Genomic DNA, 19,294 nt, shown 5'->3' on the forward strand with positions numbered 1-19,294 from the left:
GCCTGGCGCAAGGCGCAACACAACACGAAGCACAGTATTGATACGTTACTGTTTGTTACGTTTTCTCGGCTCTTACGCTCTGAAACGTCACTCCCGTTTGCTACCTGTAGTATCATGCCTATTAGTTTACCGTTTGTCACGTTCGGCGTCCCACCTGTTACCTCCATAAACTCCACCGGTGCGCCACCGACGTGGCATCGTCCACTGGCGGCGTCTGTGTTGACTACCGCATATCGCCGCTGAAAACGGTCACTTCACGTGTTGACAGTACGTTTCAGTTGTTCCAACTTAAAGGGTTTTCAATAGTCCGTTTTACTTCTATTCAAGTTCGACTAAGATTTTGCTTAAGAGTAACTTTTGGTTCATCTGCAGTGCTGCTGCAGTCGTTATCGCATGTTACGTTTTCCCGGATCATGCGTTCCCCCCTGGTTTCCCAAGAAAGGTACGAAATGGGTTCTGGCACGCCCTTACACATTCGACAAGGAGCAAGCAACGCGGTTTCATTCAACTGTATGGATTATACTATGCAGCACGCCTGTCTACCCGAAAGCAACGGGTAAAAAACAATAGACGAGGAACAAGAATGGGAGAAACGGTGTATATGATTAAACCCGCACACTTCAAGGAAAAAGGGAAGACTCGAGTGTGCTTTTGTATAACAACGTTTGGGCCGGTAGATAGCTTTAATTCGTATTCTAGCGACCGACATTACACGTGGGTGAAAGAGGTAGAGGAACGCCGTCTCGGGAAAAAGTGTGTGGGCGCCACTTCTGCATCGGTTTATAACAATAATTTGTCTTAGGCAAGTGCTCGTGGTGAATTTTTTCTCGGTATCTGAGTTCCGTTCCATCTTTATGTCCATTTTATTTCTCGCGTGAACGCCGGTCCTATCGATAAATCACGCAGTATATTATTTTTGTCCGTGTTCTTTTTCAGATGAAATCAGTTAGAAGAGAGTGCACGTTGTTCGTCGGGGTCTCCCGTTGTGCGGGCTTAGATACGACGGAACACATTCAGCGAGCTAAGACACATTATGACTATTTTCGTGGCGCTAAGACATGAGATTACTCTTTTTGGGGTGCCTCAATACGATTACTACTTTTGCAGCGCTAACATGCGACATGACTCCTTTTGCGCGGGTCGCTGCATGACTAACACTTATTTCTATTTCTGAGAGCTCTTGCTTCCCCCCTCCGCTCCCCCTTGTCATTGCTCAATGGTACCTGTTCACTCTTACTGGCGCGATCACGCTGAAGTGAACGTATAGTCATCGATCGGTAAGCACGTAGGATAACCCTATAAAATGGATTCGCATATGGCGATATCATTTGCTCTCGCATATTGCGGGGTCGCCAGCACTTCCTTGTTTCAAGAGTGTGCTTTTGGACGTCATTTATTTTGCGCAGTGGCTCGTCCCAGCATAGGAACGCAGAATCCCTTCGCTAAAAATTAAGCTCTGCAATTTTACGTGCCATAACAACGATCTGATTAGGAGGCAACGCCCCGTTGTGGGGGACTTCGGATAAATTTCGAATATACATGAGGTTATTTCACAGGCGCCTAAATCTGAGTACACAAGCGCCTTTTTTTTTTCATTTCCGCCTCGCTGAGATGCGGGCGCCGCGACACGGATCAAACCCGTGACCTCAAGCTCACAGGCACAATGCCGTAGCCACTCAGCTGCCACGGCGGGCAGCTTCACTTCATTGCTGAAGAAAAACTTAGTGGTAGTTCAATTCAACCTGACTAAACATTTATTACTGCAAGTAAATGTGTACCTTTACCTGCAAATGAACTAGAACAGAGGCGGAGCCTTAGCGCGTGCTGACGTCTCGCCAGGCGGACTTTTTTTTTCCTTGTTCAATAATAATATTTGGGGTTTTACGTGCCAAAACCACTTTTCTGATTATGAGGCACGCCGTAGTGGAGGACTCCGGAAATTTTGACCACCTGCGGTTCTTTAACGTGCACCTAAATCTAAGCACACGGGTGTTTTCGCATTTCGCCCCCATCGAAATGCGGCCGCCATGGCCGGGATTCGATCCCGCGACCTCGTGCTCAGCAGCCCAACACCATAGCCACTGAGCAACCACGGCGGGTGCCCCTCCTTGTTCAATAATTGGCATCGACCAGAGGGTGCGTACATGTCATACATGTGTTCTCCGGCATCTCGCACTTTCACGCGTAAGCATTTCTTTCTTCAAACTCTGAATATAAAGCCTAGGTGACACTTTCAAACGTTAATTAGTCATTTCATCCATGTTCTTTATTAAGTGAACGTTGGCTTTAAACGTGCAATTTGTAAGCCTGCGGGTTGGGCACTGGCTTGGGTTGGCACTGCGGGTTGGGCTGGGCTCCCGGGTTGGGCACCGAGAATGCGAGATGACAACACTGACGGTTCTTGCAACGCGTGCCATGTTTTCTTTCGCTCTTTCGTTTTTGCTCCATCGTGCCTAACCTATACCAGGCTTATCGTCAAAACCACTCAACACGTGAACGACTTCCGGTGGTGATCAAGGAACGGCTACGGGTACAAGATGGTGCACAAGTATAACAGAGTCTTGAAAGCAGTTCCAATGTCTCATTCGCATAAGTTTAATCTGGGTTACGCAAAACAAATATCCTATTTACTACCGCTCTTATATTGATATAATACACGACTCAGCGCTAAACTTGAGTCATTGCTTCTTTTTTTCGTTTTTTTTCCTTCCGCGTTTTAGGAAATGCGAAACTGTCGCACGTGGAAGCTGGCCGCGCTGATTCAGCATCTGATCGAAAAAATCGAAAGCGCTGTGGAAATATCCGGCGGATTTCCGCGCTTTTCGCTTTCCTTCGTTACCACAGAAAGTTCTTGCCTTGGAGAACTACATTCTTAGTTCATGTTACCAGCGCAAGATAAATATAAGACAAGAGAAGACGACGACACCAGAAAAGCTGGACCACAAATTAAATTTTCTTAACGCAAGGATTCGCGAAGCAAGGTCCACAAAACACAGCACAATTACCGCGAACACGTGTCAGTCATTAAATTATACTCCTTATATCCTTGCGAGAGCAATGTAGTGCCTGCATGTTATCTTTGTGTGCCGTTCATATTGCGCTGGTAACGTGGATGAGGAACGTAGCAACGAACAACAATCTTTAAAAGCAAGATTGCACAACTGCAACACAAGAACCTCGTGTAATGAATTTGAAACGCATCCCCGGCGAGGCGTCTTCGGTTGTCGGAACGTTCACTTTTACACTGAACGCACCGAAACGTGTTTGAAGTGGCTGCCGATAAGACGCCGATAGACACTTAAGGCAGAGAGATGGCCCAGTTGGTCTTAGTAGTCTCGACATTTATAGCGCCATAAAAGGGACATGCAGCGAGAAGATAGGACGGTGTTCTCGACCGCTCTTGTTGCTGTGTGTCCACTTTCTGGCGCTGTAAATATGTCAGGCCGACAATACATACTGCGCGCTTTAGAAATAACAGCGGCTTCGATACCGCACGGCGTCGGATGGACACTTCTACGCCGGGTGACGCGACGCCTGACGTTGCCGCAACCTGACATAGGCTCCATGCAGTCGCTCTTCCACACAACGGCGGCGACGTTCTCGGTTGGATAGCTGCTATCGGGAGGCGGACAGCTCGTTTGCAGCAAACGTGGTTATGGAGACGGCGGCCGTTCGGCTTGCCGCATCGCTGTGCAGTTAACTACAACCGCGACCGCCGTTAACGCCCATTGACGGCAACTGCGCAGCGGAACGCCCGATGCGCCTCAGCGATGGTGATGCTCACTTACCAGACGCGCAGCCCCAGCGAACGGGAACCGACGAGCGCGAGCTCGCACCGGGCATCGTCTTTCTCTTTCCTTTTTTGACGGGGTTGTGATTACCTGTGCGAAACACAAAGACCACCTCCTTAATGCTTCCATATTTGAATTATTTTTTTCTAAATTTCAACAATTCGTTACAACGAAGCTGTTAGCAAGAGTTCCGCAATGGGTTTCGTTGCGCCTTGCTGTTGTTGTTGTTGTCCTGAGTGACCGTGGCACATGCCCACAGTGGGGGATTGGCCATGGATCGGGTGGGTAAATTAGGTGCATAAGAATAATAATAATAACAAGGGAGTTAAGAATTTCGGCATTGGAGTTTAAAAGTAAACGTTTCGTGTTTGGTGAAAAAAAGAAATAATCAGAAGAAAAGCGGGTATGCAGAAAAATAATCTTTCAAGGCCGGCGTGAGACGGCGTAGTAGATATCGGATGTAAATGCAATGCAACTTTTCTCCGAGCCTCGAATTTGCTTTGAAACGTAACAATTAATAATTATTATATTAACGTTACCATGCGCATATCTCTTTCGAATGCGCAAGAACTCACGTGCGTGGTTTTTAAAACAGTAATCTTTTATTTGTTTATTTTTATTTTCACGTCTCATTGTGCCGGCTTCACATTGGAGGTCACTGAGGAGTCTGTCTGGGTACGGCGGTGAAAGCTTATTCGGTCTTGCTGCAACGAAGTCCGTGTGGTGGGCGCTGGTACGAATTTTCTTAATTAGGAATGATTATAAAATTAAGAATACCTTGCGTATACCTCACTGGAATGTACAACAACTTCTTCGCGCGGTTCCTCTAGTCGGCCGCAGCCGCGGATAGGGAGGAGGAGAACGCAGAGGACCAGCCACCTGGTTCACGTATGTACAAATATGTAGTGGAGTACTATACAGAAACGAGAGGCAACGCTTCCCCGAACCACACCCCAGGTTGACGAGGGAGCAGCAGACAGTATGTAGGCATGATTCAGACAGATCCGCATCCCCGAATGCTAACTAAGCCGCCTGTGCCCGAGCCAGCACGGGCACTACTGCCCCTTGTGTCAAGAGCCAGGAACACTCCAACACGTGATAGGAGAATGCAGGTTTAGCCAACAACACCCACCGCTCCTCACCAACCCCAACCCCAACATGACCCCCTGCCCCATCCCATCCGCTTAGAGAGCGAAGGAAGACCTTGCTGTGCAGCCCAGCCCTGGAAAACCAGCTGCGGTTCGTAACTACGGTTCGGGGGACGAGAGCAGCGTATGGATTCCTGTGAAGTAGGGACCACTTCCATACGGCGCATGCGCTGAAGAAGCTCACTAAATAAAGTTTTGCATTCATTCATATACTAGCCAGTAACCCATAATCGTTGCTTCTCGCGCCGCATTTCGTCGTCGCGCACGCTGTAGACCGGCTAGAAGTTTGGACGGCTGCGGCAGTGAAAGGCTGAGCCACGGTTCGGCTAAGCAGCCTGCGTGGAATGTCCCGAGGCGGCCGCGTGACCAGGTCGTTGGCGAGAAAGCCCACGCGCCGTCGGCGATGAATCGTCGCAACAACCGCCGGCAGAGGAGATGCTTGGTGCTTCCGAAGAGTGCGAGAAGCCACCAGAGATGCCGTCTTCGATGCATCAGTTGCTCGGAATGGAGTTGGTTGGTCTGCGAAGGATGCTTTCTTTCCCTCGTCAAATCAAAGCAAAACACTAAAAATACATCAAAATAATTAGCTTCGATTGCATTATTATTATTATTATTATTATTATTATTATTATTAATTTTAGTAGTAGTAGTATCATTACTTGGAATTGAATTGAATTGGATTTATTGATAGGAAAGACAGAGAGGTCGACCTGAGCTAGTGCGCTCTAGTCTGCTACTCTGCACTGGGGAAGAGGGAAGGGGAGTGAAGGTATTGGGATGGATGATGATGATGATAAGAGAAGGGGTGAGTGCTTATGTACATGAGACAGTTGTCTTGCTAGAGCCGCTCGTCGAGCTTGGTGTCCTGCAGAAACTTCAATAATACTATCATTACTTGTTAAGTTTCATTGTATGTGCAAGGCTGCTTATTGTTACGTGTTACATTATTTTACTTATGGCCGTGTTTTAGATATTTATATTATTCTTATCGTAAAGCCCCCTGGTTCTTGGTCTATCCACAACAGTTGGCTTGTGCCCTGCCGCGCTGCGCTCGCTTTTCTGCATTAGTTTAACACGCCCCGCAGCTCCCGATGTTGCAGCGCGTATTCTAAGGTATTCGCGTTTTACTACATTGGCCGACTTTCGTGTCAGAAATGTATGGAACTGACTATAGTAAGGCGGCCCGTCACCACAGTTATAGCGCTATTGTGACGGGATAACCGCAGTCGATCGACAACCTGTGTGTAATAGCGGGCCTTTCGGTGTGGTTTTATGGCGACCTTAATTAGCAGATTACCGAGAAAAAAAAAACGACCGAGTCCTCCGCGGTGAATCAGCGTGCCTGTCGCACGTTCTACTGTGCCAAAGGGTCTAGGTGTACTAAGTAACACGATCACGCCGTATGAGGGGCCACAGGGATATTTAGAGGGTAGAAAACGAACCGTGTATGGTGCGACATCGAAATCTTGTTTTTTAAGTGTTGTTTGGAAAATATCCCAGAGGAACGCGGTTCGTAGTGTGTACGCTGCACAAGATACACCGCCCTACTGAATGTCTTTATTGGACGCTTACATGTGCTTTACTGACTTCTGCATGTTTTCTTTAATTTCAGGCACGTCAAATATCTGCAACGCTTTGTTTGTCATGTTCTTGTTGAAAATTCTGCTCCCATGTAATAAAGACAAAGAAAAAACATTGCGTGTTATGGTGCCGAGCTATAGCGCCGGGCTCGTGATAATGATGTTCCGGGTTCGAATCCCATCGTGGCACAATTGCAACGCAATAATGCCACGACGTTATTGCCACGGCGTTATCATAATAATGCCACGGCTCTGTTGCAACACGATCCATGCGTTTTAATTGAATAATTCACCAAATCTTAAAGTCCGCTGTAGGCGATTCCCGAGATAGTTTGAACATTGTAATTCAGTGAGAGCCAGGGGTCGACTCGGTTTACAAAAGTAGATTGAAAATGTGTACAGTCCCTCTGTAGACTTCTTATTGACATAGTTACCTTATATAGTTCGAAATTGTCTGAGAAATATATCAGGTGTTTATAGAGAAAAGTCGTCAAGTTTAATAATTGGTTTCCGTCGATTTCCAGTCTATAGACTGCCTAAAGAAAAAAATAATTAAATTGCATATTTACTTTAATCAAATACCAATCTACAGAGTGTGTATAGATAAATATTCGTTAGCTTATTACAATATATTTCTAGCCTGTAGACCGTACAGACATACTTATATAGCCAACCCGCAACATCGTGCTCAGCCGCGCATACCATAGCCAATCCACCTTCGTGGCGGCTATGGAAAATCATTAATACTCCCATATATAATCACGCGCGCACTCGTCTTTCCACCGAGAACTGGCGCGTTTTGTTGACGAGATGACCAACTCAAAATGTTCTTACAGGAGTTCTTTAGAACTGGACAAACCTTATCGTCAATTTATTCGCCCTTGGCATTCGCAAGGCCTTAAATGGCGGGACGCAGGAAATGCTAAAATCCATAACGCTTGATAGATGCGCGCGCTTGGTAATCTAAACATGATAATGGACAAGTAATTTCCGTATACAACACAGGAAGGCGATCGCTGTTGGTTTGCAGAGTCAAGTAACAGGTCTCCACATCCAAGTGCCTCGTAGCTCGCCGAGAAGAGTCACGCCAAAAATATGGGGCCGCACGCGTACGTCGCTCCGCAAGTGCGCTTCCTCGCGCTTCCCGTACGACCCGAACAAGATGGCGGACGTTATGCGGCGAAACACCTTGCGCCGCCCAACTGTTCTTCAATCATACAGTGCGCCGCAAAATGCCTAAATTTAATTTCGTGCTAGAAGCAGATGCCGGCTTGGCTGGCCCCGCATGCGAGAGCGTCGTCGAATCCCGCGAACGAGCCCGTTCCTCCTTTCCCGGCACGGGGGAGAGTGCGCGTAACGGGAGAGGAGGAGGACCCGTGGCACTGCGTGCCTTCACTTCTTCTTGAGCGCGAATATCTGGCCGTCGCACTTGAGCCGGTACTCCTGGACCTTCTTGCGGACGACGATCTCCATGCGGAACTGGCGACACAGCGCCTGCAGGGTGCCCGTGAAGCGTGTCTCCAGGAACTGCTCCGACTTGCTCTCGTAGTAGTCCAGCGTGCGGTGGACCCACATCAGGCGGCCGTTGGCTGCGTGGCGATCGAACGGGGTGCTCAGACAGACTTCGCTACATTGGCGAGTCTTTTATTTTGGCGTACTTGGTGTTGGCCGCGATATTGAAATGCAAGGAGGGGGGGGGGGGGGGAGGCCGCCGTGGTCGCTTAGTGGCTATGGTGTTGGGCTGCTAAGCCCGAGGTCGCGGGATCGTATCCCGGCCACGGCGGCCACATTTCGATGGGGGCAAAATGCGAAAACACTCGTGTACTTAGAATTAGGTGCAGCACGTTAAAGAACCCCCAGGTGGTCCAAATTTCCGGAGTCCTCCCCTCCGGCGTGCCTCATAATCAGAAAGTGGTTTTGGCACGTAAAACCCCATAATTTAATATTTTTTAGGGGGGGGGGGGCAACACCGTCGCCGCGTTAGAGCGGGTAGGCGGTCGCCGCTCGCATAGAAATGTACACGACGGACGCCTCGCTGGGAGTGATTCGGGTCGATTGAATGCTCATGAAACGCACTTACCCTTAGTGAACCGGTTATATAATGCCCTAGCTTCATCATCATCACCATCAGCCTGGTTACGCCTACTGCAGGGCAAAGGGCTTTCCCATACTTCTGCAACTACCGCGGTCATGTGCTAATTGTGGCCATGTTGCCCCTGCAACACTTAGCCCTAGCTTCAATGCCACTTTTTTTTTCATAACACGCGCAGAAAGTTCCTGTGAAAGAAGAGCAACTTTTAATTCTATAGAAGACTGGCACTCGACCCCAGGGTGGCTGGGTGCCACCGTGGAATCTGTTGGTATCGCTCCAGTGCAACTCGGCTAATGCAGCATTTTCTGCTAATCTTGCACTAGTTATTTTAAAAATAAACCTGTATTGCGATACAATGAGGTTGAAATAGAAAGGTAATGTGCGTGCACTCTACTTCCCCACTTGTACGCATATACATATCTACATTTTTATTATCTGTGAAATGAAATACAGCTACCAAGTTCAGGGTAAGAAACTACGTCCCTCAGTGTCAGCGCGTGAGTAGTATTTCCATGCCGCTTTACACTCTTTTATTTTTATCGCACTAGCAGTAAAAAACATAGCACTTAGCCCAAATCTGTTCTTGCTTCGTCACGTGCGCGAAATAGACGCGGAAAAAGTTGGCTTACTATAATAGCCCGAATTATTTTGTATTTTCCTAATTTAGACAAACGTAGGGCGCTACCTTCAGTCAAGCTAACAAGGCTACACCAGAGGGCAAATTATAGTAACCACTGGAAATTCGTGTTATGGCTTCCTGCGTCTGCCAGTGCCACGTCCCACATGATCCTCATGCAATACTTTAATTTCAATTTTTTTACTGTAGAAGATAAAGAAAGTACCAAAGTACCACTATTCCCTTGCGAGGCAGAAAAATTTATCTGCAGTGGTATGAGAAGAACCCACTAAAAGGATACATCAGGCACAGCTATAGGGTAGCGTGATCATCAAATGACATTCATGCGCCTACGATCAAGTTTGTCCCCCTACATGCTGTAAATGATTTTTTTTCGTTTTTTATGTTATTGAGTGACCTTTGCGCCAGCTCATCTATCTTTTCGCGGCATCACAATGATTACGGAATGACAACACGTCGTGACAAGAAGTCGCTAAAACGCCGCTTTCACGTCGCACTTCGAACACTTCATTCGGTCAAAACGATGCCAAATGCCTTTATGATGCGCTTAAAACACAAAGTAGCCATAGAGTTGAAGGAATTACTACCGGAGCATGCGATGACCACAGATCATGCACTGTGCAGTCGTTGATCTTACTACAGCTCACAAAGACTACAGGGAATGGCCAAATGCTGCTGTGCCTCATTAAAAATGCACACCGTCATTTACGACTGCGCTACAAACACAAAATAAACAGATATTTCAGGGAATATGTGCACCGTACACGCATATGTGTACACGAACATCGTGTACACATCTACGCATCGTGTGGATGACGCAGCGCGCCATCCACACTATGCATGGTTCGGCCAATGTCCGCCAGGTGGCGACTCCATTCGATCTGGCGGTCCTTATTAGTGCAACAATTGCTAGTTATTTTAGAAATGCTACACAGACATACAGACGCACAGGCGGACGAACGGACGGACGAATGGATGGACGGGCAGATAGATAGATAGATAGATAGATAGATAGATAGATAGATAGATAGATAGATAGATAGATAGATAGATAGATAGATAGATAGATAGATAGATAGATAGATAGATAGATAGATAGATAGATAGATAGATAGATAGATAGATTATGGGAGCGCACTCAAACACAAAGACTGCCATATTCGATCATGATTTACTGGCTAGCCAAGCAGTACGTCTTAAGCAAATAGCTGGATAGATCTTAACGTTCCAAAGCGACCATGAGAAACCACGTAATGAGGTTTTTCATGTGAATTGACCATGGGGTTCTTTAAAAGGGGAGATAATACTCGTGTACACAAGTATACAGTTTATGTTCCCCCTACACTAGGACCTGCAGCCGTGCAATAAACGAACACGAGGCTACAGGTTTGTAAACTATGACGATCAGTCAATCAATCAATCAATCAATCAATCAATCAATCAATCAATCAATCAATCAATCAATCAATCAATCAATCAAAACTCACGCTTTAGGAGCCTAGCTACCTCAGGAAGAGCGTCCGGCATGATGTGGCCGGGCATGAGGCAACCGCACAGGGCCACAACGTCGTACTCACCTGCACGGCATGAAATAAGAAGGGTCTAAATAGGGTAAAGAAAACTGCGCTCCATTTCCCTAACATGTCTGGTGCGTATGCCAAGATGATTTACCAAGCTTAGCTCAAGTCATTTACATGATCGATACCTTTGCCGTCTAAATAAATTATGGCAACCTAAAGAAATTCTGATGAGTCGTTTTCCTTTTTCCTTTTAGTTAATGGCAAGCTCAAGAAATTTCTTGTATTAAAAATAGGCGGCGGATGTCCGGTGGTCATTCAGTATAGCAAGCGCTACAACACAATGTTACTACATTTCAAGTTTCAGGCTTATCGAAAGAAGCTTTAGCTTACGGCTAACTGCTGCCTGCATATACGTTGTAGAACGATGCATGCACAAACTAGGATTATTTGTATATATTCATGATATCCAAGCACAAAAGAAGGCATACGAAGCCGAGACAGGGCTGGGACATACATACATGTGAAAGGCAAAGCATAGAGACAGATGGCAAAGAACTAAACAAGAAAAAAAAATAAAACATGGCGTGGATCAAGTTCCGTTGACAGGAAAATTCACAGTCTAATAACAATGTTGGACAGCAGGCATCACGTCACTGTTCCACTTAACGAAAGCTGATTCGCTTATCCTCGGAGTTATACATATTTCTCAGCTGTTATGCAACAAGATATAAAAAACAGCCTTTACGTGGACGAAACCAACTGCATGTTGTTAGCCGCCACCGGGAGCAAAGTCCAGTACTTTTCTGTTTTGTTCCTAAATAACTTGTTTTTAAAGAATAGTTATTTAACTTTTTAATTATTAACATACTTACGGCAGATATGTCAACACGTTGTCAAATCCCTGCACTACCAATAAGCCCTATCCTCGTTGAGCGACTATAGCACCAGGTTTCGTTCTAGCAATTTCAGTAGGAAACCTGGGACGTAGTCAGGAGAGAGAGAGGCATACCGGGCACGTTCCTCTTCCCCTCCCACCTACTGTGTACTATAGAGCTGCCTTCCTGACTCTCCCTCCTCCTTCCTTCCCCCATCATTCCTCCCCGAACAAAATTTCTGGCTCTGCCACTGCAGGAAGCCATGCCTGTACCCGTGTGTGTTCTGTTTCTCCTGCCGCACTCACCGTCCCTGAGGGAGAGCTTGTTGTTCTTGGAGACCTTCTCGAGGAAGTGGCGCTTGTAGAGACTCTTCTTCTTCGCTTCGCTCATCATCTCCTCGCTGTAGTCCAGGGCGTCCATGTAGCTGTAGCCGAGGTTCTTCAGCTGGAATGGCCGATAGAAACAAAATGTCTGGTCTCTGAGATAACGACTGCACATACTAACTTTGAGCTTGGAGGTTAACAAAGAAGCTCGAGAACAAGTTAGAGACCGCCCAAAGAACGATGGAAAGAAAAATATTGGGCGTAACGTTTAGAGGCAGGAAGAGAGCGGTGTGGATAAGAGAGCAAACGGTGATATCCGATGTTCGAATCGACATTAAGAGAAAAAAAAATTGAGCTGGAAAGGCCATGGGAAGTATGGCAGATAACTGGAAGACCATTAGAGTTACAGAATGGGTGCCAAGCGCAGCCGAGGACAGCAGAAAATCAGGTGGAGTGATGAAATTAGGAAATTTGCGGGCGCAAGTTGGAAGCAGCTAGCGCAATACAGGGGTAATTGGAGACCGCTGGGAGAAGCCTTCGTCCTGCAGTGGATGTCAAAGTAAGCTGCCGCGACACCGCCGCCGCCACTGCTGCTGCTGCTGCTGATGATGATAAAGGAGCCCATTTTCTTTATAAGTTAGCGGCGTTATTTGTAATTAATATACGATGGACACAGAATGGAGGAAGAGGCTAACAGTGTTGGCAGCCAGGTTAGGGCAAATTGAAAGTGTAAATAGACAAGCAGGGGTCATCGAAAACAGAGTGAGAGAAACAAAGACAGTAAATTGGATGCGAAGAAGGGAAACAAAGAAGGTCATGGCGATTTGCAAGAATGGCAAGAAAGAAATTAGAAAGCAAAATCTGTACGATAACGCAAAGGTCTTGGTATTCAAGAACCGGGCTGATTGCCTAAGGACAACACCATACATGAGCAAATATTCACAAGGGGATTATGTGTCTGCTGCGGCAATAATCCGGACACAACTCAGTACATCCTAATGGAATGCGAAGGTATTCTACCAGCGAGACTAATAGGAAATGTACACCTTCCACACGCGCTTAGATTAAAGCGGATGGAAACATTAATCATTCAGCAGTCTAGATAAGAGAGAGACGTTTAGAGTATTGATGAAAAAGATGCAGGGAAGAAATTTATAGGACCGGATCCGTTACAGGCATACGCAACCATATACACGATAGATAGAGGTCTTAAGGAAGAGAGAAAATATTAACGATACGTAGACAAAATGCTAGACTGATAAACAGCCTGCTTGAGCTAATTATGTGTTACATAGAGGAAGAGCAGTCTAGTATATTGCCTCTCTCTCCTTGATCTTTTATCTCTTCATTAAAACGTCCAACTCCACTTGTCATTTCTTGCGTTAAATGCGCTTCCGCAGAACTCCTTTGGCATAAGACTTCTAGAGCCTAGAGAAAATAGTACCACCGGGCGCCAAGACGCCATGTGTAACTTAATATAATGCTTGTTTCTGAACCCAATTTTGGTTTCGGTACCAAGTACATGCAGACGCGTAACTGCGTCATAATGAAGTCAGGGCTTGTTTCGTTCTTGCGATATCTACGGCTGTCAAGCACGAGCGCAACCACAAGGAAAGCGCGCAGCACTCCACTTCTTTTATGAGCCACGTCATCGTACTCAGCCTTATTGCAACACGATGTCAGCAAAGTTACGTCATGACGTCACGGTATTGTGATGAAGGCAAGTCCAGACTCTGCGGACCAACTTTAGTATCAAATTAATATATTGTCGCGAATCAGATGACTGCATCAGCAGAACAGCGAGTATGGACAAGATGTCGCGAATACGGCTTAGAACGCGTTCTGATCTCAATTTCTTTCTGAACGCTGACTACATCTTGAAGTGTCCGCAACTTCTTGCCTGCTAATGCCGTGATTTTAAGTGGGAAAAGCCTGCTGTGGAGCTTCTACAACTTCAAAAATGTGTGTTAGTCCAAAATAATGCCGGTCACCTATACGGGACTTGCATTCCCGTGTTTTAGGTCGGCGGCGCGGATTCGTGACCACCGTTTGGACGGATAGGTGTGGACAGGTTGGCCGATCACCTACGCGAGCCATGCGCTAGCCCGAACGTCTACCTTTCACAACGGTGGCGTGACACCATTGCTGCCTTTTGTGCAGGCAGGGCTGTTGGAAGCATGCAAAAGGTCTGTAGAACTTGAAAACGTGTACATTTACTATTGTTCCTGTGTTTAGAGTGCACTATAATGCTCAGTATATCAGCTACATGGCGAAAACGCGCGGCAAAGTGGTCGGGCGTTATTGCTCAAGCTGAGCGCGATAGTACCTGTATGCTTTATAAGTGCGGTAACTATCACACCTGCACCCCGAGCAGTCCGGTTCCACTTCCGACGTCCAGAATGACGGCGTCCTTCTTGACCTGCAGTTCCTGGTTGATGAAGTGAGCCATGATGCTCGGGGCCTTGTACTTCTGCAGTGTCATGTCCTGGGCCAAAGAAGAAAAAAAAAGATAGTCGTCCCACCGACACGAATAGCGCATACACCAAGGCCATTTTGTCCCTTGCTGCGACGTGCATACACATACTACAACTTCCGTACTCGTAGTGGTGACTAGATGGCTGTATTCGCACGGCAAAACAAGAGGCCACGGGTCGGATTTCCCGGGTCGCGGTGGCGGCCTGTTGATGAAGGCGGAACGTAATAGAGGGTCTAGAAAGTTCGGCACTTCGCTTCAGTGCAGAATAAGTATGTGTCAGAACTGATCCGGAGGAGTACCACACGAAGCTGTTTCAGCTGACACATTGCAATACCCTGCGCGAAACGAAACTAGAAGGGAAAACCACCGCTGTGCCGTGCCCCATCTCCCATTCTCTTTATTGCGACGGCAATTATACGGACGCAAGAGGTGCAATCCCACTGCGCCGCCACCATAGTGCTGTCACGATACCGATGCGCATGCGCGGCTCGCGCGTGAAGTCTCGAGAGACGTCCAGTGCATTCGGCTCCAAAAGTGACGAAGCCAAACGAACGCACCATCATGCTTCGCTCATCGGCTGTAATTGAAGTTGCATGAGGTATGTGTGCTCTGCGAATGACCTCTCACCTAACTTTTACGAGTGACACACAGTGAATATTCGATCGCGATCGAGCCCAATCGGGATAAAAATACTCGAACGCGATTGGCTGCTTTGCGCAAGCTCGGAGGCGCTATACCATTCGCTGTCTGACTCATCATCGGCATGGGCTCTGATGCCCCGTTGGTGATGAGCCAGACATAGGATGGTATCCCCTCTAAGCTTACGCAAAACAACCGATCGCGGTCGACAATTCTGATCCGCATCGGGCTCGATTGTTATCAAAAGTACATCATGCGAAGCTGGTATTAGACAATCATTGTATATATATATATATATATATATATATATATATATATATATATATATATATCGACGGTATTTTTTCGTGTTGAACTTGCTTTTGCGCTTACAGACACGGGGTGGTATTCTGTGCATTGACAAATACTTCCACGATGTCGAATTCGCCATTTGTTTTTCAACTGATTGGCCCAGAGGCCTGCTACGGCTTTTCCTATTGACTCAAAACACCACCGTTACAGAATTTGACAACGTGGCCGAATTTCACTGTGCCAAGAGATAACACCCACGGACACTGTCTGGTAGGTCACGTGGACTTTTGGTGGCTCACGTGTATCTTTCGACGCAAAAACAGCCTCACTATCAATCCTGCAATACTTTCTCATTACCTCCCATAGATGGCGCCACTGTGGCTCAGTGATTATGGCATTCTGCAGTCGTCATGGTTTCGACTCCCTGGCGCGCCGGTAGCATTCCGACGATGACGAAAAAAAAAAGGAAATACGCTCGTGCACCAGGCTTTGTTTGGGTGACCGCCAAAGAATTACAAGGGACCGCAATCAAATCGACTAACATTTTATCGCTTAAACGCAACGTTAAAACAACATACTGATGAATTGTGAAATTTGCTCTCTCTGCAAAGACGCGAGGACATAAGCCAACCGGTAAAGTGAGCAGTCACTGCATAAGGAAAATTGAAAATAATCAATATCTTGTGCGCTCAAATCGAAGTGCCGAGGTGACTTTCACCTTATCTGAGAAATTTGTCTATGGACATTACACTAGCCCCTCAAACCCGGTTCAAGTGGCAATGCCTGCCGCTTAGGAGGTGTTTGATATTTGTTCTTCTGTGGGCCTATATCTTTGTTTGTGTTAGCATGATAATTTGAACATGAACATTTATTTTAGCCATTTTGAAGCAGCCTAGCTGTTACAAGCTCAAAGCAAAACGCTTGAACTTTGTGAACTCCTTGGTACATTTACTCCAATCGACATTTATGCCTCCTACGCAAATGGCACCCACCAAACATAGACGGGCGACAACAGTCATCCCGCCCCTTATTTGTCCTAAACCACTCGTGCATTGGGAATGCCACCATCGCAACAGGTCACTGCAATATTGGCCTAATCTAAGGCGTCCAACGGCCCAACATTAGGCCTGAAATGGCTTATCTTGCAGTGCAACTTAGGTAATCATCTCAACTAAACCCGACGTAGGCTTGCGCTTGCCAAACCATACGACCTCGTATGTGCCTCTCTCTGTCCACCATAAAGTGCCACTTCGGTATATAACCCAGCCTGCAGACTATAGGTGGCGTTGTTTGGTTACGCACCTCCTCGTAATTGTTCGCCCAGCTGTTGTAGATGGCCCTGGTCTCATCGGCCGTCCGATCGTCGACGACGAAGTCGACGAGGTCCGACCGGTCCAGGGAACCCGTCGAGGCTTTCTTGGCCATGTCTCCCTGGAATGGGCGGCTGCAATGATACACGCGTGCAAATTTTCACGCGTGCGATTGGACCGTCGAAACGGTCTCGCGAGCTTTCAGCTCCCGTAAGCAGGACGAAGGAACCAACCACCTGGGGTCGAACAATGTTAGAAGTCTGGTAAAGGCCACACACTGCTTGCGTTGTAGCTGTAAAAAAGCTGAGCTAGTTGGTAAGGATTCATAATGCAAAGAATGGGTAAGGCGTGCCGACACGGACACAAGAGAAGTGGACAACACAATCGCGTCTCTTGTGTCTGTGTCTGCACGCCTTACCCCTTCTTTGCATTATGTAAATCCTTGTTTGACAAAACACAAGTGGCATTCAGAAACCCGGATCTAGTGACTAGGGAGATTATCGAGGCGTTCGAAATGATTAGAAGCAATAACTCTGTAATTTGCCCATCTGTTGTGCTGTAAAAAAAAAGAGGTAATCTTGTTCCTATCGCGGTAGCGACCTGTGGTGGATGATTATGTCGAAAAGTACTCTACGCTGCGACGGTGGCTTTTTCTTCCTTTTTGTACCATGGTATATGCGTATGTGTTAACCATGTGCAATAAAACTAAATTGTTAGTAGCAATGTGTGCTCGTTCCATTCTGTCGTCCTACGTGCTTTCTAGCGCTTAACCTCAAGTTATGCAGTACCAACTAACCTACCAGTCCGTTCTTTCGCCTGCTTAAAAGCAAGACTTCTACTACTACACCCAACACAAGAACCGCGTGTAACCAATTTGCAACTTATTTCCGTCGCGGCGTCTGCGGTCATCGGAACATTCATTTCTGCACTGAATTAACTAGCGGAAACGCTTCTGACGTGGTTTCCAGTAAAGTGCAGGTGATCGTTAAGGCACGAAAGTGATTTGAGAAGCCTTGACATGTAGAGCTTTGTAGAAACAGCTAGAAAAAAAGGGGGGATGGTCTTGCCGACCCGTCGTCTCGGAGTGTGTCCGTTTACAAACGTTCTAAATATGTCAGACTGGCCACTCAGAGAATTTTAGAAGTTGAAACAGCCACGCCATCGCACTGTTGTGAAATCCCCACGTCAAGCAAGACTGGGCGACTCGACGCCTGCAACGCGCCACACGTAAGGTCCAAGCAGTTACAGTTCCACGTAAATCTGCACCCTGCTCACATAACTTCGGCGATGCTCTCGGTTCAGAAAGCCAACGATCGGGAGAGGGCTGTGTGCGATTTGTTGTAATCACGGTTATCGAGATGATGGCCGTCCGCCTTGCCCTGTTACTGTGCAATTAACGACAACCGCGTCCACCTTTAACACCTATTGACAGCGCGTAGCGGGATGCTTGGCACATTTCGGGGATGGGACGCTCACTTACCGGACGCGTGGCCCCAACGAACGGGAACAGGCAGGCGCGAGCTGCTGATGTCGATGTCCATTCCTTTTCTACACGGGCCGCATACTCACGAGAGGGTTGGCCACACCAGCGATACTTGAAATGAGTATTTGTAAGCAACAAGATTTATGAACAAGCAAAATACTATACTTGTTTATGACAGCGTATATCTCACTTTAAAAAAAATAGTGATTGAAAGAGCATGGGATCAAATCTCAGCAAAGAGATTTCCGCAGGAACGTAACCGGTTTGACGCGTCTATAAGCTAACAAAGTGCTTTGTAAATTGCCCTGTGGCAGCGGCCAGACTGTACGGCTCCAAATGACAGTAGCTTTAAAGCAATCATCGAGAACGCGAAATGTATATAGTTGTCTAGAGCAAGAAATGTCGAAGGAGTTCGATAACATTTTGAGCGAGGAGGTGAAACGGCGGCAAAAAAGAAAGAAAGAACTGAATGATTAATGGTTTCATCTTCATTACACTAGAACAAAGTGTACAGGTAAGGAGTACAGATCGATAATGATAAAAATTTATAGACGGGGCTCTACATCGAAAGCTGGTCAATGTAACTTCGGAGCAGGGCCCAATCTTCTTCCTCTTTCTTGGGAGTGGGATTACCTTACCAAAGGCATCATTTTCTTAACGTTTCCGCAGTATAATCATTCCATCAACATTTCAGCAAGTTCATCATTCTTTATGAAACTATAAAACTCAGATGCCTAAAAGACAACTATAAAGTTTTGTTCAGAATCTCTGAGTTACCTTTTAGCTAAAGGAGTTGCTTTTTTTTTATTATAATTAATATTTAAAGTTTGTTTAATGTTTACGCAAGGCTGCTTTTTAATGCGAATTATTTCGTTTGATTTATTACCGCATTGCTTCGTAATTTCAATTTATATTATTGTTATAATAACCACCCACCTTCGGTCTATCCCTCAAAGTATGTTTCTGCCACTGTTGAAGAAATCGTTATCAGTATCATCATCATCACCATCATAATGCCTACGCTAAGCTCACACCCGCGCTTTAGTTTAACGTAACCTGCCGTCTTACTGCTGTATTCCCGAACCTGTAGCATATGTCTCAACGTGTTATCGTTTCATCCATTTGTTGG

At 46.5% G+C, this 19,294-nt stretch overlaps 1 protein-coding gene across 1 annotated transcript; it reads right to left on the reverse strand.

Moving 5' to 3' along the window:
- Nucleotides 1–7,218: 7,218 nt before the first annotated feature.
- Nucleotides 7,219–18,187, reverse strand: LOC142558151 (methyltransferase-like protein 27). The gene is made up of 6 exons (XM_075670311.1): nt 18,163–18,187; nt 16,675–16,816; nt 14,326–14,451; nt 11,949–12,087; nt 10,736–10,825; nt 7,219–8,108 (listed from the first exon to the last, which is right to left on the reverse strand). The coding sequence occupies exons 2-6, from the start codon at nt 16,795–16,797 to the stop codon at nt 7,912–7,914; spliced, it is 675 nt and encodes a 224-aa protein (XP_075526426.1). The 5' UTR covers nt 16,798–16,816; nt 18,163–18,187; the 3' UTR covers nt 7,219–7,911.
- Between the last annotated feature and the right edge of the window lie 1,107 nt (nt 18,188–19,294).

Source organism: Dermacentor variabilis, chromosome 9 (genome assembly GCF_050947875.1).
Source record: "Dermacentor variabilis isolate Ectoservices chromosome 9, ASM5094787v1, whole genome shotgun sequence".
Lineage (NCBI taxonomy): Eukaryota > Metazoa > Arthropoda > Arachnida > Ixodida > Ixodidae > Dermacentor > Dermacentor variabilis.